Here is a 20559-nt window from a genome sequence, read left to right as displayed (position 1 = left end):
ACAACGAAAAGTTGCAAAAAAAGTGGCGAGCATCTTTGGGAAAGGGCTACTTCTCAGGGCAAAGAACACGCTATACGTGCCGTGCTAAATGCATCATGATTGGCTTCTACCATGGTGATTGTCATGTGACATGTCATAAGTGTATGCGTCACGATCATGTGCAACTTGAACATGTGCCAAACAGCTCAGACTGACCTACATGTATATCCATTCATAAAAAGATGGACTTCTACCAGTTGCAGGTTTTGGCCATAAATAGGGCTAGACTTTGAGTTTTTTTGGAAATCCACTATGGAATTCTCTTCCAATTACATGTTTCTGAAGTCTATTTCTCCAAGAAGAAAAAACGGTAACGAGTTCTAGTTAACGTCATACTCGGCTTTACCGACTACATATTCAAGACTAATAATTATTATATCTCAAGAATTGCTTGCCGCGGACACCCTGTTAGTTTCAGAATCACTGTGTTAGTATAAAGACGAACAACCTAGTAAGTACTAGTATCGACCCAGGCGGGTAGATACCCGTTACCAGTTCCAGGGAGTACAACAAATGGCTTATCAGGGAGTACTATTACCGGGCTGTGGTTCAATGGTTACAACTCCCTGCTGGCATTAGTCATAGCATCTAGTAAAGTACTTCAGTAGAGTCCTACACGGAGACGATCTCTCCCCAATATCTTTTGAATTGTGGTGTTCCTCAAGGCTCACATCTTGCACCCCTCCTGTTTTTAACCTAAATCAATACCCTTCCCGACACATTAACCCACAACGCCCCTTATTTATTTGCTGATGATGTAACACTGCTCAACACTCATAACATCGGTTTACCTGTTGGTGAGAATCTGACCAACTTCCAGATGGATTTAACAAGCTGCCAGTGCTGGGCTAGAGGCATTCACAGGGAGTTTTCTGCGGCACAAACCACCATGTTCTCCAACTATGCTCCTCCACCCTCTTCGTCTGTCCAACTGGACCGTCTCACTCAATGTTAAACGTACCGTAATCCATCTAGGCGTAGAGATCAGCACTAGTCTTAAATTCCATGCAAGATCATTTCACTACCATGCTCTGGGCCGCATGGAAATTCTGTCGTTATTCGCGAATTGTCGTTATATATCCGCAGTCGTTATTAGCAAAGTCGACTGTACATGTACATACAACATATCACTGCTGTGCATTCGGGTGTTCATAGTCTCATACGTGTACCATGTGGCTATGCAGAATGAGCTACACGACAAAAAAAAACAACAGTTAAACCTGTAGCACTATGATGCAATGCGAGTCGGATCAGAATTGAATTGGACAGATGTTATTACTACAGGCGATACATTTGTACTAATCTGGCATGTTTTGCTACACAAAGTCCATTTGCTGTGTTCACAACTGGCGTGTGAAACCACGCGTATGTACATATTTTTGCTGGCTTTTGGGGCGCCACTGGAAGTACGCCGAAATGGAAATTCGAACATGTTGGAATTTTCAGCGCGTATCAGGCGAGTACCAGCGTACATGCCAGTCACTTTGACTGGCGGGATAAAAAAATACCGGAAGGCATATGGCACGCCCTAAATATGATTCGAATTGCTGTTTGTTGTGAAAGCCTGAGCGCGCCGCGGCGTTTGGGCACGCATGAACCGCAAGCGTACCGCGTCCATGCGCCAGTTGGGAACACAGCTTTAGGACTGATATATTCTACTATGCGATAACATTGCTTGTAAGAATAAATGTTCACTTGAAACCCATGACTGTTATGATTATGAAAATATGAGAGTTCATTCTTGTAGGCAGTATAATTTACACGCACTATAACCGATGTGCACTGTACAATGTACATGTAATGACTATGTGAGCTGGAATCTGGTCGTGCAATCCTGTGTACACTATTGTCAATAGCCCGTTTGTCTATCTTTACAGTTTATTTTTCATTCCTGTTTGTGTGCTGGGGGGGGGGGGGGGGGGGGGATTTCGGTTGTGTCTGCCTGTTTTCGCCAACAATTTACTTACTTTTACTTATGCCATGGGTTTTCTTCTCTCAGCTCATCCGTATGCTCAAGCTCAACAGCCAATACCGGTTGAATGTCATCACCCATGAGTACTGTTGTGAGCTTATCACTGCAGTCACTACACATTATAGCAATAAAAACTGCTTTTTTTAGGCCCCGGTCACACCGAAACATAATGGCACACGAAAAGCTGACAGGATCGCTTTTCTGTCATTACGTTTTATATATTTTACCTAATTATAGCTCACAAAATCATGCATTTTTTTGTTCCTGCCGCGGCGCCGGTGAAAAAGCATCTCAAGGCCAGCTGAGCTCGTGAGCTGATCTGAGTGCTTTACTTGCTGATGAATCGGGCTTGGTGGAAGTAGACTGTATTTGAGAAAAGCTTCGCCATTCCTAATCCTATCCCCACACGTATCGATATCGAGGATCTGGTGACTCTGGAAAAATAATTTGGACGTTTGCGTATCATTCCGTGCAGAAAGTTTTGAAAACTTGAAGGTGTTGACTGAAGTCGTTAGTAAGAACTGGAGCCAAATCGTATTGATAGTTTGCAGGCTGTTTACGTTTAGCATTTTACCTGACAACCACCCTCTGTATGTAGGACGGGGCGAGAGGCTGTAGCTGGTGACATTTCTACTGTATCTGATACATATCCGGATTTGCAGAAAGCACACTGCTGGCCCGATTTCATAGTTCATACCAAGCAGTGCAGCGTGTACAGAACTTTACTTGTGCTGGTTGTTCTGTGGTCATGGCTAGTGGCAAGACTGGCAATAAGGGCTGGAACGACCCACCATCTATTGGTGGTATGACTGGACCCTCCTCTGTTTCCCCTGACCCCGCACTGGCCGGCAATAGCGGCACGCAAGGCGGTGATGTGCCAGCAGCCTCTACGGATCCGCAAGGAGTTCAAGATACGTCCATGTTGCTAGCCAACCGTAATTTCATTGCCGAGCAAGTGAAGATGTGGCAGGAGCGCTGCACGCCAGGGCTGCCGGCCAGACACGCAGCGGACATGGACCGGCATCTGACGGCAATGCTTGGTGACCTGGAAGGTGGTCGGCTGTCGGCCGCACTGGAGGGGTGCCTGCATAGGCTTCTCTCACTGCTGACCGAGGGTGACCGGGCTCAAGTTCACGATGCACAGTCGGTGATCATCCTGAACCATGCCAGTGAGATCTCTTCCTGGATGCTCGGCATCAAACGATTGGTTCATGAGGCCTGCAAGCAAGCCAGCTAGGGTCAGCTTCGTTGATGTGTGCAACTAGGGGAAACGATTCCATGAGAAGCACTTCACTGGCATCTGGAATTCTCCCTGAGTGCATTTGCTACAACAAACTGGCAGTTCCTGTAACACAGCCCACTGACAGTGGGATCTTGCCCTGGTGTGTAATGCACAGTTGCTGTAACACAGCCCACTGACAGTGGGATCTTGCCCTGGTGTGTAATGCACATCAAACCTGGGTACATGTTGTTGATCTGCCTTGTTTTGACAAGCTTATTTTGTTCGCTGTGCCGCTGAGCTGGTCTCTGGTGGAGCTGCGCAAAGAGGACTTTGTGTGCTGTGCACATTCAGCATTCTATGTCCAATGTGCTGCTTCTCTACAAGTATGATCTTGCCGTCAGCTTGTGTACGGACGTGCGTGTACAGGAGCGGACAACACCAGCCAGCAAAGAGAACCCAGCTTGTCATATGACGGTACAGTTTTGGCATGGCTCCTACCCATCAGCATTGACCATAGCACACAGTATCACACATGCACTGCACGTGCTACGTATGCCCCCCACGTATGCCCCCACTCTGGTCCTGGTCGGCCTTGGAGTGAATGTGTGCCAATGCGTTGTCTGTACGTGGTCAAACCCTGTTAAGACGTATTTATTATTTATTTTATTTTTTAATTTTCTTTATTTTGTATGAACTCTCTTACGAGATATCTTATAGATAGCAGCAGCTTTAGTTTTAGAGAAACTCTTCTTATGATTACAGTGGTATGTCAGTCAGCACCGGGAGCCAGGACGTGGTGACACACCGCTGTAGGCTGCTGGTTTTGGCCACATTGTAGTCGTGTTTTCCGATTTTGAACGTGTCGTTGAGAACCGCCGTAGCACAAGAAGCAATGTGTTCTCCTGATCTCTGACGTTTCAAAATTAAAAAGCGATAAATTTAGTAATCCAATGCGGCCGTGATTGGGTTAGAGGATAGGAGGTAACCATGGTAACGTTATGCATCCAATGGTTGTCACCTTTTTATGGGGCAGCTTATCCCCGTATTTGCCAGGCACAACCAACTCTAGTACATTAGTGAATGTGACAGTAATCACAACATGACCTTTTTATGCAGAGCTGCATGGGATCACAGTGAAATAACAACAACAACAACTCTTAGGGGCCGGTCACATTTTATTATATTTAATAGGGAACAATCCTCAGATTATAAACCGGGAATAATTTTTTCTACTTGTATGTTTCATCACAGCCACACTGGATACGCACAATGAAAAAATCTCACCCGCACGAGCTATTTTTTTCACCATTCGCTTCTGGCAGTCTGTCAGCCCCGTTCCTGGGCCAGAGCTGCATCAGGTCAGCCTCTAGAGTATCGCTCCACTTCACGAATCATAACACAATAAAAACAAGGAAACTCAAAGAAATCCAGTGGAAGCCGCGGATGATTATAATCTTCGGCGGAAAAGCAAGGCCTCGAGCTGATTTTCATTGAGTGGATTAAATCTCTCAAATGTCCCGCTCAGCGACAAATATCCATAGTAACCACGGATTTTTTCAAATGTTCGCTCAGTGTGACCGGCCCCTTATTGGGAAACAACAACAACAACAACAAATTATAGCCTCAGGGGGATGCCCGACCTTTGCACAACAAACACTAGGCTGTGCACTCGAACACGTTGCTACTTTATGCATGGGATCGAGCCAAGTTGGCTGGCAATTCCACCATCGCAGACCCATAGACAATTCCACCATCGCAGACCCATAGACTATACTTGCACACTCGCGGGGCTTATCTATTCTGCACGTCACCAGTATTGTTCTTTATCAGACAGATTGTCACAGTATTATCTGTCGGTACCATTCAAGCAGTGGACATGGAACAAAAGAATGCTTCTAAGTTGATAGATAATGGCTATAGTGACTGCATATACAGGTACATGCATTAGTAGCTTCTCATTACAAAAAATGCTCCATGGTGGTGGAGCTTGCCATACAGCACCAGTTGCTGACAGATGTGTGGCGGTGCCACACTGAAAAAAATGAAACCCCTGCCGGCAAAACTATTGCGTTTTTTTTAATTAACAGAATTAACGCTTTGCTCAAGGCCAGACTGATCGCATCAGGCAATTGATGAGAATATACTGAGGCCGGCACAGTGCACAGTAGTGTGGTCATACTGGTTACTAGAGTAGCACAACTCTCCACATTCTCATGCATTACTATGGTACAATACACAGTTAATTAATGACAGTATCTAATTCGGCTTTAATACTGTCTTAGCTGGGTTTGTAGAAGATAACAGAAGTTGACCTGTACTCTTTGTGACTTTTTGGCAATGTTCTAGATAATGAATTCAGTGGTAGCCATTGCCACAGTTCAGATCATTCTGACTGCGTGTTGTGTCCGGACAAGAGGCCATCTAGTCGCATCGCGCACGCTTTCCGGCGGTCCGGCGGTGTCAGTCAAGGTCCTTCGTTGTCGGTGACAACGGCTGCCGCGGCACTGGACTCCACGGCTGCTGTGCTCAGCACCTGAGCATGGAGCGGAGGTGGCCGGCTGTCCGCTTCCACTACGCCTGGACATTGCAGGGCAAAAAAATACAGTGCAGAATATGTTTAGTTCATCCAGGAGTGGGGAATGTTCAACTAAAAATAGTTAACCGTGACAGTGCTTGTCAATGGGCAAGACACAGGGATTGTGGGTGACGGTGTCAAGCAAGGCTGGTAACCATGGTAACTACCGGCACTACTAACTAGAACAGATAACCATCTTCCACAACTTTGCATTGCATACACATACATGTACATAACTATAACGTTATGTCGGGTAGATGGTAAGCATGCGGGTGTTGTCAAAGGAAGGGAGCTATGCAGCACTGGCGTGACTTCTTCTTTCAGTGTCAACGGCGGCCCGTGCAATCCCCCGCCTTCAAGGCTTGGTCCAGTCACTGCCAGCAGATGTGTCAACCTACCATGAATGAAGCCGCTTTTTAACATTGAATCTGACATGGACCCATACCGAAGTAGAGATGTGCGTTGATCCTTAGGCCAACCTATCTGTGCCCTTCCAGTAGGTTTGCGCCCGGCATAAGAGCAGCATTTTTGATGCTGACTACAGTTGAACCGTACCTATCTGGGCCCCAGGTATCGGGAACTCAATTATCCAGACTAGCATTTCCCAGGGGTTACAGCCTCGACGATGATACAGGTGTCAACAGCCTTTCTCCTCTTCTTGCTTCGACTGTGTACATACATGTACGAATCATATCTAGAGTTATGATAGATATAGTGCTGAAAGAAGGGTTGGAATATTTCCTCCGACCAAAGGCGTCTGGAAAAGTAAGGGTCAGCTGTTTACAGCTACTTCAGTAGACGTTCAGCATGCGCTCCCTGCACATACGCCAGCAATAGAATGCGCAGTCGCTTGTATCTTCTAACCGACATCCAGTATCATACAGTTGCTACCATCCTGTTGCTTTACACACCATTTTTTCTGTGAATTTCGAGCAGATCTGGGAAATGCTTGACTTTAAGCCCATATTGCGTAATCCCTTCTGCTCAATGGCAACTCACCTTCTCTCTCTCGCGCAAATTTCTCATCACTGGCCATGACCAGGTCGTGAGCAAGCTGTGAGTCTCCGAGCCGCATCTCCAACGCGCTGATCTTCTTCGTCATACCCCTGGTCACATTCTGGCTATGGCGACGGACTAGCGTCTGTCGACGCTTCTGCCTGTCTTCTTCCCCTCCCTGCTTCTCGGTGCTGGATGCACACAAACAGAAAAGCACACGAAACGCTGCGTCAGAATGATGTTGATCAGCCCCCTTCCCAACAACAAAAAGTACGCCCATCCGGAGATGACAGCAGGTCTCGAACGGGACCCAAGCAGTGATCAAGTCACGATCAGAATTCAGCATTGCGAACCAAGTCCTGATGACAGTGATATCTCTTGCCACATTCCAGCGCGCGTGCGTGCGTGCACACACACACACACACACACACACACACACACACACACACACACACACACACACACACAAACACACCAGGGCCGGAGGAAGCAGTTTGAGACTGATCCGGCCGACCCTTTTTGGGGGGGGGGTCCGGGGACCTACCCTGGGAGAAATTTTTGAAAATTTACGTAAGATAGAGCGAATTTGGGCATCTCGTGAGGCTCCAGAAAATGCGGAAAATCATAGTCAAAGTACAAAAACACAATTTTTTTATATCCGTTAGTGACACAGTATCAGTGATGGTAGCATTGAACATTGTAAGGAATTGGTAAGAAAACGATCGATGAAGACTATGATCTCGTGTCGACTTCTCCGTGTATGCTATTGATACGATCGACTCCCTCACAGGGCCTCAGTACCTGACACGGCCTGGTGTACATGTACATGCATGCCGTGTACGTGCGCGCACACTCTGCATGGGCCATGGGCTTATCCGGCATATGAAACAAACGATTATTTTCTCTGCTTTCGAGATCTTATCTCTTTCGATCTAGTCTCTTCTGTCTTGTGCGATGTTTTCGCTCATTTCCAATGTTGGCTAGTGCATGCATTTTCGATAGGAGTGACAGAAGTACTTGGTGGAAGGTGAGCTCATGAGGTCGTGCAGCAGAAAAATCCTCGTCACGGAGTCTTGAGCTACTTCAAAGCACACGGCATGTCGACAGTACAGTCATATACCTCTGAATGTTTTACACCGGTTTTGCACGAATCACATGGACCATCCAGCCAAGAAAGTGGTCCGGTCATGACCGGACCAGTTCCGGCAGCCCTGCACACACACACACACACACACACACACACACACACACACACACACACACACACACACACACACACACACACACACACACACACACACACGTGCGCGCATACACACGAACATAGGCAGTGCTTGGCCGGCAGCGTTACGTGCATCTTACCTTCTGCTCTGCGCCTGATGGGCTTGTCTCGTTCGGTCCACAACCCGGGAAAGCTCTACTTTAGGCCTGCCCCCAGAGGACGGTCTCGGTTGCGCACTGAGCGGGCCCAAACCCTTCCCAGTTGGAATGAGTGATGGCGGCAATCTCGGTGGCTCTGGGATGGATTCTCCTCCTGGCATTGGCAGGACGGGCGCAGGTGGAATAGCCTGGGCATCACATTCAGGAGACATCACATTCGGCAAACATCAAAGCGTTAGCTGAAGTGATAGACTTCCCTACACGTTCATTTCGCTACAAACAGAACCATTTCAAGCAACAGCAATGGGACAGACTAACAAGTTCAGATTGAGTTTTTAAAAGCGGTGCCCAAGCACGGTAAGTGTACAGTGATCTCGTCATCTCTACCAACTCATTGTGGCAGGTGACTGGATTCATTCATTCACAAAACATCTCCTTGGACACTTACACCGTCCACAGCGGCGATGCCAGTGTTGATTGTGGCTCCCACACGACTGTCACCGGGTTTTGCCGACAGCGACAGGCCCTCGTGCAGATTGATTCCACTGCCGTCGTCAGCGGCCTCCAGCTGCACGAGCACCGGGTTCATCTGCGCTCCCTGGACGCGCACCACTGCCGACGCAATCTGTGCCGGCTCCTGCACCTGACGAGCAGGCTGCGCACACGCACACACACACCCACACACACGCACACACACGCACACACACAATCATAATTATAGAAATGTCAGTGCGCATGGCGAGCATGACATGGCATGACGCGCTGTCTAAACACAGCCTGTACTATTCATGGCATGGCACGGTGTGCAGTTTAAACACAGCCTGTACTATTCATGGCATGGCACGGTGTGCAGTTTAAACACAGCCTGTACTCTACTTAGTACTACCAATGACTGCTTGCACACTGTGGCGGCTATAAACGACATTGTATAAGCAACACGATTTCCTAGCAACTCTATCGCTGTAGTAATAGGTGTAACTGTACAGCGAGTGAAGCAAGTTACCGCAGAATCTCACTGTGAACAGCCGACTTGTCCGCCTGAACAGTCTCCAAGCTAGCCTTGACATGCAGAAATTGTCCACGCAGACATGCACGGACATCCAAGTACATGTATTACTGCTTTAGGGGGGTTGACCTGGATCGGTTGGATTCCTGAATTCAGCCACTATCATTTACCCTGCCGGACCTAAGAGGTGTTCGTTCGGACCTACAGGTTGTGGCAGAGACTACTGCTTTGCTAGATTTGTTTCCTCTCCATCCCAAGCAGTAGATTCCACCTTTTTCCACCGGCTCTACCAGGTTTGAGGCTGGTGGCAGCCAGCAAAATAGGCTGGTAGATGTGCAGGATTTCTGTTTACCAATGGAAATGGAAGTATTTTCAACGAAACACCCTACAAAGTACTTACTGTATATGCTGCAAAGATGGGTGATTTAATAATTGTGAACTATGCATTCATGATCTACCAAAATGGGTCTATCTCTGTTCGTGCACTTCCATCTACCATCACTCCCCTCCCCGCTTTTTCAAATCTGTTCTTCTGTTGTCTACCAAGCAGTCGCAACGAACACAGGATACGCCCAGCTGATACCATGAAAAGAATAGACAGAAAAGCTCGTTCTCTCTCACACCTCACATTTGCAACAGCAAAACCACAGTGCAGGGTCGGCTGCGGACAGCCACATTGCAAGACAAAAAGAGCTGTTTCACAGCGCTCGCTCAACAACGATTACGTCACTACAGTGACGTCAACCTGCACTGCGTGCCACAAAAAAATAATACAGATAGCAAAAAAACAAGCTTCGCAAATATTCGAAGTTCGAGAGAACATTGCTTCTCGTTTCTTTCGAATTCTCAGCCAACGAGAAGCGTACACTGCACAGAGGTTGCAAGGTTTACAGAACAGACTTGCATACAAACAACAGCGGGACTCACCATCAAAGGAGTGGCCTCTTGCTTCTCGGCCATCTCAGCCTGCAGAGCAGGCACAGCAGCGGCAGCAGCCGCAGCTGCCCCAGCTTCCTCCGTGCTGGTCTCCGTGGCAACCATTCTCGGCAGAGTACTATCAACGTGCTCGGCTCTGTCGGTGCTGGCCTTTCGCTTTTTCTGCAACCAAGCGTCGAAGTCACCTTGGTGTTCATCCTCGGAGCTTGTGCTGGCGTCGTCCGCCACCGTTGCACCGCCCCAGAGAATCTGCGACAGAGTCATGGAATTGCCCTTGGCCTCGGCCTCGGCCTTGGCATCAGCATGGTGCAGGAATTCCGGAGTGTCCTTGGATGGCTGCTCGGCGAGCAAATAGGGATTGGACGTGGCCGGTGGGAGAGCAAGTGATGATGTCAAGTTGCGCAACGAGATACCCTGTTTCAGGTTTCCCAGCACACTGGATCCCCGCAGCTGATCTTCGGCAGACAGTGCCTTGCCTTCCTGGTTCTGACGGCGCGCCTCCTCCGTGCTGAGTGGATCACTCTGAGTCCAGTTCTCGGACTGACTCTCCATTTGCTGGTTGTACTTGAAAGGGTCCCGGGGCAAGAGCGGTGACGGCTTGGGCTTGTTCGATCCCCGCAGCTTGTCCAGGAAGGAGCCAGTCCTTTTCACAGACTTAGCTGCCTTCAAATGCGTTGCGCTCGGAGCAGCGTACGTTTGATCAGCAGGAGCATTGGGCGGCACGTAGTGATGCGGTGCTTTGCGGTACTCGACCTGCGATTCCAGCGGCTTGGCCTCCTCGGTCTCCGGACTGCCGCTCTTCGTTCGCACACCGATCTCCCATTCTCGTGCCGCTGCTGCACCTGCTCCGCTGCTGAGCGCAGCGAGTAGCTTGGCCATGCGTTTCTTCTTGACCGGAGCAACCATAGTGATACCGACTACGGCTGCTGTCAGTGCCAGGGCTGCGATAGTGCTTCCGACCTCGTAGTCCTCTATCAGCATGCTGCTGATGGAGACATTGTCATCGTCAGGTACCTTGGCGTTTGGCGGTCTGGAGTAGATCTTGCTCTGCTTGTGCATGTAGTGCTGCATGCGCCTCTGCACAACCTCCGTGTTCATGTCCTGCGATACATTGCCCATGGACTGCGCTGGACCCAGCATCATGCCCGGAGCTGGTAGTGGTGGTCCTCCCGGGTGTACCATGCCTGGGGGAGCCATCATGTGAGGAGGCGGTGGTACCATGCCTGGATGTGGTACCATGCCGTGTGGTAGTGGTGGAGGATATGCACCCACGTAAGGATTCATCGGTCTCATATTTGACATTCTGCGGCGCTGGGCACGCTGCATTGCTGCTCCCTGCAGGGCTGACTCACTCGAAGCCCTCGGTCGACCCTGAGCTGGTGCCTCTTCGGCCGTTATGTCAGCAACATTCTCGGTCGATCCGTTTTCGTGAACGTCGCTTCTGGCACGGGACTGCTTTCGGGTAGTACGTCGCGGTGGTACCATGCCAACCGGGAACGGCATCCGGACACCGGGTGGGGGCATGCGACCCGGGTAGGGCATCATACCGGGTGGACCCATCATACCCGGGGGGAAAGGCATCATGCCGGGCGGGGGTACCATGCCCGGTCGGAACGGCCTCATTCCAGGTGGCAGTAGGTGCGGTGGTAGTCTGACCCCCGGCGGCGGGAACATGCCAGGCGGACCATAGCCCATCGGCATGCCAGGTCCCAGCGGCTTGTGCGCCATCCTGTTATGGCGCCTTGTTTGCCGGCCAGGAACACGCGACGACCCTCGCACCGGCTGAACACCTGGATCTGCCGGTCCATCCACTTGGTCAGCCGCAGGGTTCGGTTTGAAGCCCGGCTTCAGAGGTCGGAAGCTCTTCTGAATGTAGGAATGCTGGCGGCCCGTGCGCTTGAGAAGTGGAGTGGGCGAGGCTTCAGAGTCATCATTTGTGTCCGAAGCAGCATAGCTGTTGCCCGATGTCATGTTGCGGGGGATAGCCAGCGGTGGTTTGTCACCTGGCTCGTTTCCACCAGAATCCTGGCCCCACCAGCTTCCCGATGAACCAGAGTTTCTTCTGCTTGTGCTCGGTGAAGTTCCCGTCGAGTCCCTGCCCGCTTTCTTGACATCTGCTGCTACTTGTTTGCCCTTGCTGGTTTCATACCACTGCTCAAGATGACCACCGCCAGACTCAGCGCCATCATGGTCACGTCCTCCACGGATTAACGGGTGGCCGTCAATATCGTCACGGTGACTTGCATGCTTTTGACCGTACTTCTTGCTGCCAGGCACCGAGTACATATCGCCATTCTGCGGACCGGCTGTTAGACCACCCACTGCATCGATGTCCTTGCCCAGGACCTTGAGCACACTCTGAGGATGCAGCGGCGACCTTTCCTTCTCGCCCTTCTTCGCCTTCTTCTTGGTCCGAAGCTCCGCCGCTTCTTCCGCATCGCTGAACTGTATTCCCTCGCCGAGAACACGAGCAACGGCCGCCTGCGCTTCCAGGATCTCTTGAGCCTCTACGCTTCTCGTACGAACGGAGAAATCTCTGGTCGGCCCCTCGTCAGACTCTTCGGCGAGGATTTCCTCGGGAGGCTGGGGCACGATCGCCTGTGCCGGCGTGACGTTGCGATAGTAGTTAGCCAGGCTTGACGTTGAGATCTTTTTGTTATCGCCGGCCTTCCGGACCTCGAGTGCGCTCGTGTTGGGTGCACTCTGGCGGCGATACTGTGCCTCCATTGCACCGGAGCTGGCGTACTGGGTCACAAACTCGTCAATTTCCTCGCCCGGTTGACCGGTTGCCAGCGAATACGGGCTTGCACCATCCTGAGCAATGGCCAAATAGGTGCATGTACATGCACATACACACATGTGCACACATATTTGTACACACATACACGCATAAAAGGAATGAGGCAATCAGTCAAAGCTGTTGCTATTCCAGCACACGTGAAAACACAACTGCAGTGAGAAAAACTGCATTGCACACCGTGGGAGACTGCCCTCCTTACCAGAAGCAAGAGCAATGAGCAGGGAGACGTGCACACTAGCTAGCCTTACTACGGTGCGGGTAAAAGCGGTGTTTAAAGGCAGGTGGTCTCCAGAACAAGGTCCAATAAATTCACGACATACAGGGCCAAGGCCGTGCGCATACTCCATGTACTCACACAAGCGCGGCCGGACCGAAAACAATGTTTTAGATTAATCATGCATATACCCAGTGCTCCGATTCATCATGTGTATATACATGTACGTGAATACGATCATATTTGTCCTGCCATGCAGCCAATACCAGATGTCGCTTAAACCAGGCATTCCTGCCCGCACTAAAAAAACACTGCATAACGTGCAAGTGTTGAACCGGCAGAAGTATTGAATAAGATTTCTGTGGAACAAATCCAATCCTCACCCGGTCTGTAGCATACAGGTCTGCACCGTGGCGTAATAGAAGCTTCAGTGCATCCACTTGTCTGGAGAGGACAGAACAGTGCAGAGATAAAGGGGGACGAGTTTGGTTGATACGGAGGGAATTCCTTTACACTTTTCTACTGTATATGTACCTCACGAGATTCTCACGATGGGCATCAACTTGCCTTTGCCAGATCAATCAAATTTAAATCGAAAAATAGACAGAATGATGTAAGGCTTGGCAGTCGTGTGCAAGCGCGCAAGAACAGTTGCAAGACAGGCTTAAAGTTGGAAACTTGCAGCAATTTATAACTACCAGCTTGAGACAGGGCTACCTGTCAACAGCCGGGAAAGTTGCCATAGAGCCTTCCCCGCCTGCGCTGTCCCTGTATGGAATGCCCTGCCACCCGCCGTCCTCAACCAGCCACCTGACCGGAAACGGCTGCAAAGTTTCAAAGTGTCTGTCTTCCGGCACCTCCGTGCTCAGCAATGGCACTGGGCCACTGACACTCTGTAATATGTATGCACATCTGCCTAAACACTGCTGCATATTGCCATACGCCTTGTGCCCTGCTGCTTATCCTTTTCTATGGATCTGAATGTGCACCCCTTACGCATTATATAATTATATTATACAAATCTGCAATTATATTATATTTAGTTCTCTCCCCCTCTTGTGCTCCCCAACCCCCCCCCCCCCTCTCTCTCTCTCTCTCTCTCTCTCTCTCTCTCTCTCTCTCTCTCTCTCTCTCTCTCTCTCGCTCTCTCTCTCTCTCTCTCTCTCGCTCTCTCTCTGCTATTGGCGCGCCTGGTTGTGATGAAGCCGAGACCCAAGGTCGGCAGAGCATCCCAGACCACGCCACCACTCCCCTTATTCATGGCTCACACATGACGGGTTTACGTGGCTCCAGTGAAAAAAAAATTGGGATTGATCTCCATGATACATGTAGTTATTAATTGTGTGTAGTAGGTGATACAGAGTGGGGTACGATGCACTCCTGCCATGAACAGAGTGCTAAAAGAAAGAGATGTCTGGAAATGTGTTTCGAGTGTTCCTCTACAGCATCTTTCCATACATTTCATTAACAAGTAGTATTTCCCAATCACACAATCTTATAGGTGTATACCATTCCATGACCTACTCGTGCAAACATTATGAGTTTCAGTAGATAGTTTCTCACCCGAACTCTGCTGCATCATGTGCTGGTGTTGCATCGGCATTGTCACACAGTCGTGCTAGAACATTCGGCTCTGGGTGCGTGTCGAAGAACCAGCGCAGTAGATACGTGTAGCCTTTGGCTGTATAGCGATTGCAGACAGTGGAGAGAGTGCAGAACACAAATACCCAGACATACACACATACGCATATTAAATATAGACCCAATGCTGTACACACGCACACACACACACACACACACACACACACACACACACACACACACACACACACACACACACACACGCGCACACACACACACACACACACACACACACACACACACCGTCACACACCGTCACGCACCGTCACACACACGCACACACACACACACGCGCACACACACACACACACACGCACACGCGCACACACACACACGCACACGCACACACACACACACACACACACACACACACACACACGCGCGCACACACACACACACACACACACGCACACGCGCACACACACACACACACGCACACACACACACACACACACACACACACTTCAAGCACACATAATTATACATTGTAGTGCAAATCATAATATTATTACACATAGTGCAGTGCAGCAGCGGAGAAAGGCACGGGCCGGTACACAGTACTGTACAGCAGTGGAGCATGGCTAATTTGCTGCAAATCTGAGGATCATGCTCATAGTGCAATCATACCCCCCCCCCCCCCCCCCCCCCCCTCTCCCACCCCCTTACCCTACCTTATAAATTCTAAAGACACACTGATGAAAGAAGTTCAGAACTATTAATTATGGATGCACCCATAGGCACGGAAGCAACATATCTGGGGGAGGGGGGGGGGGGGTACTAGTATTAGCTTATAAGGTAGTGCAGTACTAAGATGACCGACACATTCATGTAGTTGATTTGAACACCACATTGCATACAGGTAGTGGATACAAGTACTCGGCTTGGCCTATACAAGTATATAGATAAAAGCACCCTGTAAAAATGTTACGCTTGGTGACAATTCTAGCACTGTAGTAGGTTGGTTGGGCTGATTCTGACAGACCCAGTGCTCTCCATGGCTTACCTGCAGCAAAGTGAACTGGCGTAGCACCGTCTTTGGTCCGATCAGCAATGCCATGTGTTCCTATCTCCCCAATCAGCCACTGAGGAGGTTGACATTGACACATATGCGCACACAATCAAACGCATTACGAGATTGTTCATTGGGTGCAGTATTATTTCAAGAAGTACATGATGTGCCACCTGAGGCAGCAACCACCACCTGAGAATGTGCCTGTTGCATGGCTCTGGAATACTAGTACTTCGATGGGCAATCTGAAATGCATACAGCAGTTTGTATAGTTTGGATTAAGCCCAAGCAAAGCAATGCACTGCAAGGTGCAGTGCACATGCACCGCTCCCCTACCCGCACAGTCTCCAAGTGACCGAGTTGAGTGGCGGCATGCACAGCTGTCATGCCGTCGTTGGCGCGGATCATCGGATCACCTGTGCACTCGGTCACCAGGTACTGAAGAGCCACTAGCCGACCTTCCTGCGCTGCAAAGTAGATTGGTGTGGCGCCTAGACAGACACACGGGAAAAGAGAATTTGACACAAATGCCGTGGTATCAGTTGCCGCAGGCAAACAACGGAAATCAAAAGTGAGATACAGTTCGAGCTTGGCAAGAGAATCAAGGAATATGCTGCCTTCCACTGTTCGCACTTGTACAGACTACCGCTTATTTATTCGCTCATGCTTGCCCTTCCTAGGAGATCCCGTAAGAAGACCATAGGTCTGTGGGAAACACCCTAGTAAAATAAAAGTTATATAAGTTAATAATAATAATAATAATATTAACTGGTTTGAGGGAAAGAGACAAACGGGAAAAGTCTGAAGAAAAAACTGACTGCCACCACCAGGACTCGAACCAGGGACCCTCGCTTGTAGCCAGCGATGCTCTAACCACTGAGCTATGGTGTAGTCGTCATCCCAGCAGAGGCCCTTCAACATTTTCTTCAGACTTCGTAACTCACACTTCCTGTGAATCCACACAGGCGGGTGGGACGCAGCCCTCACTGTAACCCACACACTTCACGTACAAACTAGCACGCGGGGAGCCCCAAGTCATAAAATATTAACTGGTTTGAGGGAAAGAGACAAACGGGAAAAGTCTGAAGAAAAAACTGACTGCCACCACCAGGACTCGAACCAGGGACCCTCGCTTGTAGCCAGCGATGCTCTAACCACTGAGCTATGGTGTAGTCGTCATCCCAGCAGAGGCCCTTCAACATTTTCTTCAGACTTCGTAACTCACACTTCCTGTGAATCCACACAGGCGGGTGGGACGCAGCCCTCACTATTAATAATAGTAAGGCAGAACACTGAAATCGGTCTGGTGCACCGTGACAGTACAACTTCCCACGGGGCTCTGTTACTTTGTAGGGGCATACTTGCCATTTCGCGGTGTCCAAAAATCCCCCCCGAGACACCGGCTATGTCACTTTGATTTAGTGATGGTGAAAATTATGTTTCCCACCGGCCCAATGGTCCTGGTCTGTCATGCACATCCATAGTGTCCTAGACATGTGTTCTGGGTTCCTCCAGGGGCTGGCTGGCGGCAAAACACAAAGCATAGGATGATCACACTTTCTCCGCCACCAAACAAGAACTTGCTTTTTGTGTCTAATTTTGGACCCAACATGGACAGGATGTTATGCTTCTGTAGCATGCCTGGTCTATTGCTCACCCCCCCCCCCCTGGACTTTGAGGCTCCCCCCCCTCCCCTCCCCCGATATTAAGCACAAGCACTCAGCGCAGTCTGTAGACCATGATCTAGACACTATAGACGAGCAGTCATATGCAGCACCTGTCTCATACATGTACTTACCATTGAAGTCTCTGCTGTTGGCCGCGGCAGCTCCTAGATGTTCCGTCAGCAGCTTCAGAATATCAACATTACCTGCACGGGGCGCAGAGTACAAACATGGGGCAGAGTGCAAGCAGAGCATGCATGGGCACCGTGACAGAATTCACTATCAGGAAGAAACCCCCGGAGATCGGGGTAACGTCACATGGAGGGCCAGCAGTATCAACAGGCATGGATGCATGAAACATCTTCGATGCACTGTACCGACATGCAGCGCATCACCTTGCTACATGTACACCTTGGTACACCTAGCACTCGCTCTACCAATACCTGTAAACACAGTCACAGTCAATGTTGATCTTAGGATAATGTCCGTGTGTATACCGTGGTGCTTCATTTCATTATACTCCCAGGCCAGTGTATTGTTTGCTAGAAACGTCAATCGGAACTGAAAATAGTTACGGGCATGTTAATAGGAATAATCTCGTGCATAACCTCCCCCCCCCCGCCCCCCCCCCCCCGTGGGTCGTACAACTGTGTCAGGGTCAGGGTGGCAAACCCTGATACTCCTCCCATGACCAACCTGCAGGGTTGTCCTGTGAAAAGTTGGCAGTCAATAATCTTACTGGAATACGGGTAAAAAATAGAAATACGGGTAAAGTACCAGGAAAACCTTGTACACGCCACAGCCACAAGCAATAATGAAAAAGGATGTTTGGTTTAGTTCAGGCAAGTACAAAGTGAAATCTATGGTAACTGCTTGTGCATTTGCGTAGCTTCTGGAGGATTTCGTGAGTCATTCATGCATGATGGAGTGTAGTGGTGAATCTCCTTGACACATTTGAGCCATAACGTTACAGGCAAGCAATGCCAATGCATACCAATGGTGTGGTTCCCTGACCCTCTGAAGATGCACTAACGAAGTACAAGACTCAAGAGTTTCACTGTGTACCCATCCATGAATTAGTTCCATCATTGAATTCGACGTTTTCTTACCCTGTGCGGCGGCAAAGTGAACAGCCGATGCGCCAAACTCGTTCATGGCGAATGCCGTCGAATGGTAGCGATTCAGGAGCCATTTGATAACCGCCATGTGGTTGTGGATAGTGGCAGTGTGCAGGCAAGTCAGGCCCTGGTTGTTCGCCTCGTTTGCCGCCGTACTCGCTTTCTCCTTGTCGAACTCAATGAGCGTCTCCAGACAGTCCAAGTGCCCATTGAGCGCCGCCTTGTATGCTGGCGTTTCGCCAGTGGTGTTCTTGGTCCGGTAGTAAATGTCGCCATGTCGCAACAGCCAAGTAACGCACTCAAGCTGGCCTTCCTCGGCCGCAATGTGCAGAGCAGTGTCCCCTGAAGTGTCGTCCACGCTCTGGAAGATCGCCACTCCGCTACCGTCCAGCAGCCGCTCAAGACCGCTAATATCGCCGTCCCTGGCGGCCTGGTGCGCGGGCAAGTGCGCAGCAAGCGACGCCGGTATCGGCATGATTCAAACGTTGGTCGTCGCTCTCCTTCCCGCACTTCACACCTTTGGCAGAGCACTTTGCATGCGCAGTGACAACAGCGATGGACGACCAGGCGCCTTGAGAGTTTGCACAAGCCTGGGATGGCCACTCCGATACAGAGAAGCTTCCGATACAGAGAAGCTTTTTCGAATTCCGAAGAGGAGATCTTCGAAGAGCTACCCTCACACTCTGCACGTCAGTTGCCAGCTAGTTGTCGTGTGTATCAGCCTACTCAAGAACACCAGATCGAATAAACGGTTTTGCCCGTTTACGACTCTGCATCCAGTCCGGGCATCTCCGGATACACATTGTCATTATTAGAGCGTAGAGGTCTAAACTACGATGCCAGTTGGTTATCATAGCTACTCCGTAGATCTAGGTGGATCTACTGAGTCTGTGCCACGGATTGTGGCAGATAACATTATGATGATATGGCTAGAGTGCAGAGCCTGTGCAGGGTTGGGTCTTGGGGAGAGAGCTTGACAACCAGTTCTACTTCTACATAATTGCATGCCAGTATCCAAGTCCATGAGATGTCTGCTGGCTGCAGTGTGCTAGTGGCATGTTTCATGTCTGTGGCAACCTCGCCATCCACCAGCCCGCCACCTGGGCTCGGCCTAGACTTGAACACTTCACAAGTACACATGTCATTTTGTACTGCCATTCTGGGAAGGCTGCAGCTAGCTTGCTTGCTTCACCATTGTTTACTCTTCATGAATAATGAGTATTGTACACACAAGTTGACTCTCTCTCACCTGTGTCCTCGGTCCACTCTCCCGTGCTCGCTGCTTGATTACAAGAGGCGTGAAGGCGGGCCACGTTCCAAGATCCCGTGCTAGGGCGGGTATGTCATAACCACGCCATGACCACTTGGCCCCAGCAGTCTGACACACTACCCAGTGACATAATGACACTGACAGAGCATGTCTTGCATGCTAAAGTCAAAATTATGTACTTACTGAGTCTGTAGTACATAATTATTGTATCTAAAACCCTATACTTGTGAAGTTGTGTCGTAAACTACTGATTCAGACTAGACTCCTTGCAGGCAAAGCTTCACAGATAGTGACTGATCGTGCTGGTATTCAAAACTATTGATGCTGCTGCTGCTGCTGCTGCTGGTGGTGCACGGTGGTAATTCTGCTGCTGCCGCTACACTAAACTCTAAAGGAGTATTGTATGAAAGCAAGAGTAGCACTCATGTAGTTCTCCATCAGTTTGCACTCTGCAGCCAGCCGACTCGTTCACGGTTTAAATTCGGTCATAATGCCTCATTGGGTCTCGGATCCATTCCATACTGATTTGAGACGGATTTGAGAGGATGCTAGCCTACATACATGAACATGTACAATGTATACGCAAAGTAAAGATAGCACCTCCGCTTTATCACCGGCTACGTAATTGTGTTTAGAAACACAACCAGCTTAGGACGTTTCCGTTGCGCCAGCCATCACCATGATCACCATGTCTTACTATCAAGGTGATAGATGCAG

General features: G+C 49.7%; 2 protein-coding genes across 2 annotated transcripts; one reads left to right on the top strand and one right to left on the bottom strand.

Moving 5' to 3' along the window:
• The first annotated feature begins 2759 nt into the window (after nucleotides 1–2759).
• Nucleotides 2760–3248, top strand: LOC135805178 (steroid receptor RNA activator 1-like). Its single transcript, XM_065319184.1, has one exon. The coding sequence runs from the start codon at nucleotides 2760–2762 to the stop codon at nucleotides 3246–3248; it is 489 nt and encodes a 162-aa protein (XP_065175256.1).
• A 1783-nt stretch (nucleotides 3249–5031) lies between these two features.
• Nucleotides 5032–19461, bottom strand: LOC135830944 (uncharacterized). Its single transcript, XM_065343168.1, has 11 exons — nucleotides 18564–19461; nucleotides 17589–17660; nucleotides 16127–16281; nucleotides 15785–15863; nucleotides 14704–14821; nucleotides 13524–13584; nucleotides 10118–12940; nucleotides 8633–8839; nucleotides 8167–8372; nucleotides 6808–6995; nucleotides 5032–5810 (listed from the first exon to the last, which is right to left on the bottom strand). Exons 1-11 carry the CDS (start codon nucleotides 19045–19047, stop codon nucleotides 5698–5700), a joined length of 4506 nt encoding a protein of 1501 aa, XP_065199240.1. The 5' UTR covers nucleotides 19048–19461; the 3' UTR covers nucleotides 5032–5697.
• Nucleotides 19462–20559: the final 1098 nt, after the last annotated feature.

Source organism: Sycon ciliatum, chromosome 1 (assembly GCF_964019385.1).
Source record: "Sycon ciliatum chromosome 1, ocSycCili1.1, whole genome shotgun sequence".
Lineage (NCBI taxonomy): Eukaryota > Metazoa > Porifera > Calcarea > Leucosolenida > Sycettidae > Sycon > Sycon ciliatum.
This window is presented reverse-complemented; position numbering and strand designations above follow the sequence as displayed.

Coding starts and splice junctions, on each gene's coding strand:
- LOC135830944 (XM_065343168.1), bottom strand. CDS start 19,047: ATGCCGATACCGGCGTCGCTTGCTGCGCACTTGCCCGCGCACCAGGCC. Junction 13,585..14,703: donor CATGATGCAGCAGAGTTCGG/GTGAGAAACTAT, acceptor TGTCCTCTCCAG/ACAAGTGGATGCACTGAAGC. Junction 6,996..8,166: donor CATCAGGCGCAGAGCAGAAG/GTAAGATGCACG, acceptor GTGTGCATCCAG/CACCGAGAAGCAGGGAGGGG.
- LOC135805178 (XM_065319184.1), top strand. CDS start 2,760: ATGGCTAGTGGCAAGACTGGCAATAAGGGCTGGAACGACCCACCATCT.